General features: G+C 41.0%; 1 protein-coding gene across 1 annotated transcript in view; it reads right to left on the bottom strand.

The window, feature by feature from the left end:
- The window catches only part of LOC104618500 (guanine nucleotide exchange factor DBS-like), a gene marked incomplete at its 5' end in the record, with an annotated part of 9,502 nt that extends 1,360 nt beyond the window's left edge, over positions 1-8,142 (bottom strand). The window contains 7 exons of the mRNA XM_010284121.1: positions 2,959-3,033; positions 4,295-4,381; positions 5,044-5,159; positions 6,450-6,516; positions 6,669-6,747; positions 7,244-7,336; positions 7,921-8,142. Coding sequence (XP_010282423.1) covers positions 2,959-3,033; positions 4,295-4,381; positions 5,044-5,159; positions 6,450-6,516; positions 6,669-6,747; positions 7,244-7,336; positions 7,921-8,142 — 739 coding nt within the window. The remainder of the gene's footprint in view (positions 1-2,958; positions 3,034-4,294; positions 4,382-5,043; positions 5,160-6,449; positions 6,517-6,668; positions 6,748-7,243; positions 7,337-7,920) is intronic.
- Positions 8,143-8,757: the final 615 nt, after the last annotated feature.

The raw sequence follows: 8,757 nt of genomic DNA, 5'->3' as shown, positions 1-8,757 counted from the left end.
TGCTGATAAGCTGTTAAGTGACCAGCACAAACAGCAGGAAAACTGTACACGGTGAAGTTACTACAGCCACTAGGTCAAATTCACAGCTGGCAAAAGTTGGCCTGTTTCCATCAAAGTGGAATTGTGGCAATGCACAGCAGTGAATTTAGCCCTTTGGATTTATACAGCGGGAAACAGATGGAAAGAATGCAAATTCCCAAATAAAAAGAAGCTATTTTTTCTCTTCTATAGATGGACGATGGATTTTCTGGGGAGGAGGTAGAAGACAGGAACATGCAGTCTATGATATAGATGAATGCACGGGGTTGTCACCCAAAGCAACCTAACCAGCCTGCTGGAACACGGGATGGATGCACATAGCTTTGTTCAAACTGTTGAGCACTTAAGAGCTGTCAAGAAATTCAGCACAAGCTACAGGCACTCTGTACTTCACCTCATGAGGCAGCTTATTATTTAAGGGTATTTAGGCACAAGGATTACTTAATCATGATGACATCTTGGTGTTAAGTCATTGCACCAAACACCACAAGCACAATCCCCTGCCTGTCATTTATTGTCAAGCGTTTCTTTTTCTCTCTCAGGGTGAAGCATTTCCTTTATTTATGAGGCTGAATCATATCCAGAGTGCACAAAATCCTTTTCCAAATAAAACTACAGTAAGTTTTACTAGTGGGAAGCTTTTCACTGAGGTCAGCAGCTGTTAATAAATGTGTTGAGCTTATAACGAAATAAAAGTTATGATAAAAGACAAGTAAATATTTGTAAGGTTTTGGTTCAAGCCAAAGGGTAACAACAATGAAACTCAATGAAAAGAATGAAAGGAAGAACAAACCTCCCAACTTTTATGTAACTATTAGTTAAGTTGAGAAACACTGGCATTTTTGCTCTTCACTGCTTCTAAGGCATTTGTCACATGGCTGGTCATACCAGTGCATTAAGGAAAAGTCTGAGCACTGTCAGAGTAAAGCCAAAGCAATCTGAGAATCGTAGAAAGAAATCACACCCAGAGCACACCAAACGGACCGGGACTTTTACCTCGCCTGCGCTGACGGATGACCTGCACAAGGTTAGAGGTACTGACCCATTTGACCCTGTCCAGGGTTAAGAATGAACTTCCATCTTCCTGCTGTATTCCATACAAATTTCCTTGGAAGCTCACATCTTATAGTTGGCTCGTGGGACACAGCTGAAACGCTTTCTGTTATTTCCAAGCTAAGAACAATGCAATAGAAGAAAACTTGGTTTCTCCTAATTGTTCCAAGCTCTCATTAGAAAAAGAATCAATGAGTTGCACAAAAGAAAAAGTTAAAACACTGTAATTGCGCTGCCTGTAGCATCATATTCATTGTCCTGCTCATCTGGAACATTTTGGGTAACTGCTCTTGTTCCACAGCCTCTTTCTTTTCCTATATTGTGCTGATGTGGGTAAGGGCAGACCTGCCTGATCCTGCCGTAGCAACAGCACTCCTACTGCTCATAGAAGCTGGCACTCTACTATTAACAAGTCCATATAAAAGCCCATCTGATCCTGGGTGGGGAGGGGAAGTAGCCACCGTGGTCATATTTGTATTAGCTAACTACAGGCACCAAAATTATGCATGCACATTCAACGCGCATGTGTGTATTCTGCTCGGCGTGACTAAATCAGAGCTCCCTATAAAGGCAGGAAAGGTAAGAAAATAGTAGGCAATCTTGAGAAAAGACATGGTTGTGCAGAAATGACTTTAGATTTGATGGTGCCAGGAAAAGCAAGAATTCATTAACTGCTTCTCTTCAGATATGGGCCCACAGGTTTCTTCACAGAGATAGGATCTATCTGCAAGATGTGATTCTGTCACCAATTAATTTTCCTTGAGCTCACTGCGATGTAAGTCGAAGCGATGTAGCCGTGAAAGGAAATGAGTGGAGGCAACGTGCTCTGCACTGGGGAGCTGTGACCATCACCTGGTGCAGTTTCGTCCTGAAAGGCGCAGGTCAACTGCCTGCTTATTCCTCTTTGAGTTGGTGAAGGAGAAGAGATAAGGTGTCAGGAAAGACAAGGTGTATGGTGTTGCATAGTTTCCCCAGCACAGCAGCTGAACCTGCATCGTTTCCATGTGTGAGCAAAGACAAAGGCTGTGGAAACCTGGACAGGAGGATGATGAAACTGCATCATCAAAGGAGGCTTGAAACAGCTTCATCTTTAGGGTAATATTTTCTAAGAGATGGTGGTGGAAAAAGCCAGGAAGAGAGGGACTGCTCTGCTTGTACTCTCTAGTTAGCTAGCCCTACGGATTTGTACTCAAGCCTTCACCAACAGTCTCGCTGGTTAGAAAGGGGTCATTTATGCTTTTCTGTTCTTTCCTTAGCTGTGGGTTGGGGAGGACAGGAGGCAAACTGCTACAAGGGGTTCAGTTAAATTATCTGGGATTCATAGGGTTGGAAACTTGCCTATTATCACCCAAAGACAGATGCAACAGGCCTGTGACTACAGTAAAAAATACAGATCTAAAATGGAAATTCCACATGACAGTGATGATCCCCACTCTGACTGGAGTGCATATGTTTCAGATTTTTTTTTTTTCCTTTTTAAAAGGTTAAATCCTCTCCACAAGGGGCACAGTGACAGGAGGATGCTAACTGCAAAACCATGTGTTGCATAGCAGCTGGACTCCCCTGTAATTCCATTAAACACCCAGCTTCTGCTTATTTCTTCAGCACAAGATCCTTTTCCCGCTGCCCTCTCCTAAAAACTAGTTAGCCATATGCTACTTCATTTCATGCCAAAGTAAAACTTCAACCAGTTGTGCCATCAAAAGCAGTATATACAAAAGCTGACAGACCCACTTGGAAAAACTCAGCTGATATCAGTACTGCTGCACACAACAGCATCATATAAGTATCCCCAGAGCTTGATGTAACATATTACACGAGGTATGTGTGGATATTCGTGGAGTACAAGATGTGGTATCACTATACCTCTTAAACCAAAAGGAGTTGGGTCACTCACTACTTCATGCCGTTTAGCTTTTTTGTCAGGACTGGTAGGAGAAGCTGCAGGAGGATGAATAGGCAAAAAACACAGAAGAGAGATATTGAAGAACTGGAAAAAAGAGAATAGGTGGATTGCATGCTAAATACCTTTGAGTTTACACTGGGAAACAAGTGGATTTCTGTAATCACTCTAGTTTTAGCTGTCATTGGTCAATTACAGTAGAAGGAATTAATTATTTACATGTAGTTATTTGAAGATAAATTGGCAAATTTATTTTACAGCAATAGGTGAAAGTGTATGTAAAGTTTTCTAAATGAACTAGACATCAACTGAATACAATTAATTTCAATTTTAGACAAACATTACCAAACAAAGCAATAATTTTTATATAAATCTAGTGCTACAGCAATACCTGGTCCTGTAAGAAGGATCATTGGCAATGTCTGGCTTTTAGCAGAAGGAGATGGAGTTTCTGTCAAGGCAAGCATGGGATATTAGTGCTCACCTCATTAGCATTAGATACACAACCCTAGAGTCTCAGAGTCTCTCCAGAAAGAACTCAAAGGTAATCAGGTTTTAAAGAGGCATTCTGAAAAGATGCTTGGGGGGGAAAAAAAACTCATGCTCTTGAGCAAGGGCCATCAACTTAATGCAGTTCAGACTGTTCAAAGACAGCCGTTCAAAGCAAGAAGTGAATGTAACAGTGCGATTACTTGGCAGGAGGAAGCAAGAAAGGTCTCAGACTCCTATTGCCTGTTTTTGGAAAAAAAAGTAAAGACCACTTCTGGAAGCATAGGGAAATTCTTATTTATTTTTGTATCCAGCAAAAGAACTCTGTCATACACATTCTGCTGCAGTCATGCTTTGGGAGTTCCATTAGCAAGGACGCTAATATAGAAATACTCTAGAAAACCTTGATTCCTTTTTGCCAAGTACAAGTGCATTCGGGGCAGATCCACTGAAGCTAGAAGCAGGCCAAGTGTCTGATATGAAGACAATTTCCTTCCTCTAGTTTTCCTACAGGAATGGGGTGCTATAAACTCCTTCCTTGGCCTTGATAGTGAGACTGGAGGCATTGGAAACTGCAGTCTTCCCCTTGCATCTCCAACACCTCCACTTTTCTCAGCTGCATCTCCCCCTCCCGCTCTGGAGCTGCTTTCTCCCTGTCAGGGTCAGTGCCTCAGGAACCTGGCTTGAACTTAGGAGAACAAGGTAGCGCATACACTAAAAACCTGTTACACTACACACACATACAACGTGATGCTTCAATTACAGCCTTAAACAGAAAACAGTCTAGCTTTTTTTTTTTTTTTAAATTACCTTTCTGACTTTTGAGGTTAGTAAAGCCCTGCAGTGTAAAGCGCTTTTTTGACAGTATAGAGCACTCTGAAGCAGAGCTAGTGTCATCTACAAAGGAAGAGAAAGACACAGAAAGAAAGGGGACAAGGCCATGAAAAGATCAAGGCAAAAAATAGTTTGCAGCCCTGCCAGGGAACCTGCATGTTAGGATGAGAAAGGACAACTGAAAGTCCAGGTACAACAGAAGAACCCAAGTGGTCAGTTGTTCTCACTGTGCAGGGCCTTGTGCTGCCACTGGTTCAGCAAATAATCTCCATGATGGGAACCAAAATTAAAGAGAAAAAGCAAAACAAAACAACAAAACTCTTCAGAACAGGTAATGCTGAGAAATTTATCCAGAGGAAGAAAACCCTGACAAGCTGGGCAGCTCTAAGAGAAGACCTACTGCAGACTCAGGCCTCATAACACATAGTTCCCACCTCCTTTTGGCTGTCCTTCATTCGAGGTGGGTTTAGGCCTGTCCACACCACACAGTGGAATGCAGAAACCCCAAGCTAAGGGCAGGTGGGACCGGCACGCAGGTGCAGTGTGGGCAGCACTTTGGGGGTGGGCTGCCTTAGGGCTGCAACCGGCAAAGCTCTGCTCGTTCAGGTGTAATGCTGCGTTTTCCTGCACTACTGTGGCTACTCTGCTGGTGGATCTGCCTGTGCATCTGCAGTGCAGGCATGCTCTTCACAATTAAAGATAACAATACATACATGTAAACTCACCTTTGCCTTTCTCAGGGTACTTTGGTGCTACTGTGGTGCCATAACCTTCTAGACTTGCAAGATCAGCTTTTCTATCCTCCATTTTTTTTGTGTTTCTGATGTGATTTCGTGAAGGACTGTTTATTGGAAGAAAATTAAGACAATCAATCCATCGCCAGTAAATTTATGTCTGAAAAGGGATGATCTTCAGTCACGGGTTTTCTTTTACATACAGATATATAGGCTGAAAACCATTTTGTAGCTACTTCCCAGATCATACCTTGTAGGATTGAAGAAGTCATTGGTGACTGTGCATAGAAAGACCATGAGCACACACAAAGGAGAGAGAGTCCCCTAACTGACTACAACCACATGTACTATGGCAGTAGAAGTTACTCAAAAGACAGCTCAGGACAACTGCCACTCACTCTCAGCTACAGGCACACATTCTGTGCTGTCGTACTAAGGAAAAAAAAAGAAAAAAAAAAGGAATATACTCTGTCCCTCAGAAGCTCTTAACACAGGAACAGATGAGGGATGAACAAAGAACATAGTTTGGATCTTGCAGCTGGATTCCCATCACACCTCCAATTGGGAACAGAATGGAGAAAGACAACCCACAAATACTATACATGTGGGAAATTCTCCCTGAGTGATAAGTAGATGCATAAAACATGCAGGGCAGAGAGCTACTGATACACATTTGAGCACACACCGTGTGGGAATGACTGAAGATATGAACACATGGGCTTATGGGTATATACACATATTATGAAAAAAAGAGTGAGTAGCAGAGGGTTAAAAAGAGGTGTTGGAGAAGAGCAGAACAGCAGGTGGAAGCAGAACATATAGGTTGGTAGGGTAAAGGATAAAAAATAGGAAAAGAAGAAAAGCTTGACTCAAGCAAGAACACTGGTGGAATCAACATATCACTTAGTTTAAAAGCAAATAAAAAAAAGTAAATTGGAGGAAAAGAACAAGGGACAGAAAAGATAATGCCCTGAAAAAGACAAAAAAGAAGATAACATGACATTGGAAAAGGACAAAAAAAAAATTCAGGGGAAGAAAAAGAACAGAGAAGGAGGGAAAAGGCTGTTCCACATAACTCTTTTATCTGGGGTGTAAAGTATTTAATTAGCTGTTCAACAAACAGACCCATAATACCACCAGGACTTCGGCTGGCTTAGAAAATGACTTCTCTGTTTTGTTCTCTATCAGCTGGCAAAGCTCATGGCACTGCTGCTCAGTTTAACAGTTCTGGAGATGTATAAACTCCAAGCTTTACAGCTTCTTAGTAGGAAGAGACCTAAAAAACCTCTAAAACATAAGGGCCAGTATTCAGGGGTAGGAGTAATGAAGAACTACAAACTGGATGTATTAATATATTTACAAGACAGCCAGGCTGATTTGACAACATATTTACTTACCTTGTACAAGATGATGCTGGTAGAGGTAAACTCTGTGTTTGTTCTAGTGTTCTGTGCTGACTAGCTTCTGTAATGGAGGAAAGACAAAGAACTATTAACACTGATTTGTGTTTTGCACTTTTCATTTCTACAGTCCTACACAATGAAGATATACAGGGCAGGTTTTGAAGTTCAAAGAGAAAAGAGATTAAAACCCCATATATATCCAAAATATTTTACCTCTGCATGCCTGCAGTTGACTCGTCAGCACTTTTCTTATTTCATTTACCCAAGTAGCTTTAACTTCAGGGGTTGGTGCCTACCCAAAAATAAATACAATCAGCCATCAAGCATGGCATACTTATTACACAGAGTTGCATGCCAAAGCACAGCCTCAGAGGAATCTTGCAAAGGGACAGACAGAGCTCCCTCTCTAGTCCTTCAGTGAACAGAAACTTGTGACAACGGGAACATGCTGAGGCAGAGGCTGTGCATGTGCTACAGTTAAACCCCAGCTCCAAGCCATCCACTACTCCAGTGAGAGTAATAGTAACTGTGTACACAATATCCTCCATGTTGTAAAATGTAATTATTTTTTCCCAGAAGACTCTGCAATTGAAAATATATTAAGAAACTACCTTATGAATTAATCTAGTGGTGGTTTGGCTTTTTTTTTTTTTTCTTTTCCCTTTTTTCTACATTTCCTGATCATTGTCTATTAGTGATAGAAGAAAAAACCTCCAGATCTTTTTAGGGTTAGACTTCCTCCCTGCCTTCTTTTTTTTTTTTTTTAAATGTAGTGGCATGTTATTTACCTGTATGATGTAGACTTCTTCCCTTGCATTATACCAGATTTCAAATTTTTTTGCATCACCTTTGACATTTTCTGTTATTCCAACTGCTGCCATCTGGAAGCAAAGAGAACAGAAGCTGACCTACCAAATTGTGATTACAATAACAATGGAAGCGGGTGGCTACTGGTATTTTTTGCTACCCTATTTCTGAAAAGGAAAACCACATTTGGCTTCTTGCTCAAGGATAAGAAAACTAATAACACAATCTGCATGTTGGATGCAAGACATTTAGTGTTTTGTGTCATCTTGGCTACCTCGGAGGGAAGAAAGGTTTAGGTACATTAAAAATTGAGACTGACCCACAAGATGTCTCAAAATCCAGACCACCAAATCTTACATCTATTTATATTACCCTCCTCTACTCAGTATTACTTTTTCTGTGTGATCAATGCAACTGCCGTTCAGCTAGACTAGTATGGCTTGGATTTTCTCAAAGGATAATTTCCCCCTACCCTGACTCTCTAACAGACAGCAACGCAAAGTGACCCAGACCTGCAGCACCAGTTAGGTTTGCCCAAAAAGGTGAAGTTCCCAGTGCAAAACTATAAGACATCTTCACTGACAAAAAACTAGAACATGGTATTACTGCAGGATAAACCCTCAGTACCTCAACCTTACTGGACTGCTCGGTATCTTACATTTAAGGAGTGTTTGTAGCTGTAAGAAGGTGCTTTCTCATATCCCTCTCCGTTTTCTTCTCGCTTTTTACAGAACAGCACTGCTTTCTCATGGAGGAAGAGGTGTCGCTGCATTGGCTTGAAGCGTGCCAAATCTTTCACCTTGGAGTGACCCTTTTTATGATCAGTCCAGACACTGAAGGATCCTTGCATTAAAAGCTTGCCCAGCTCATTCAGGTTTCCCTGGAACAAAAAGGCAATATTTATAACTACAAAGAGATAACATCAAACACATGCTCTGAGCAGGTCTTTACAAGTTCTGTTGCTCCAAGTAATCTCTCACATCAGTGTTTATGTTGTGTTTGGAAATGTAATAAAAATAAAGTCAGTGCTAGATTTTTACAGTTTTCTCTTTCCTCAGCACTGTTCAGGCAGGATTTCAGAGTCAAGAGTACCTGTAGCAAAGATACAGAGATCTACACATAGAGAGAGGGGAAGACACAATACACATATTTATTTTTTTCAAAATTCTGCTCCAAAGCTCCTTACATTGTTGGTTTTTTTTAACTGGAAGTTTTGAGGGTAGTTTTACACATGGATATAAAAATGTAGTAGTGACTCCCATTTGGCAGTAGCCTAAACCAGACTCTTGATGATTTTCTGTTTCTAACTTGGTGTCAAGTAGATGAAAGGAAGAAAACTGGAGTAGATGGAGCAAAATATTATTCATAGCAGGAAAACTTCAGAAGAGTATAGAGAGATCCGTTTTCCGTTATTTTCATTACACAATTCAGTCTAAAGGAACCTTTTGTAAAACATTCTTCTCGTCATTAATATACAGTATGATATATTATATAT

Source organism: Phaethon lepturus, unplaced genomic scaffold (genome assembly GCF_000687285.1).
Source record: "Phaethon lepturus isolate BGI_N335 unplaced genomic scaffold, ASM68728v1 scaffold21290, whole genome shotgun sequence".
In the NCBI taxonomy this organism is placed as follows: domain Eukaryota; kingdom Metazoa; phylum Chordata; class Aves; order Phaethontiformes; family Phaethontidae; genus Phaethon; species Phaethon lepturus.
This window is presented reverse-complemented; position numbering and strand designations above follow the sequence as displayed.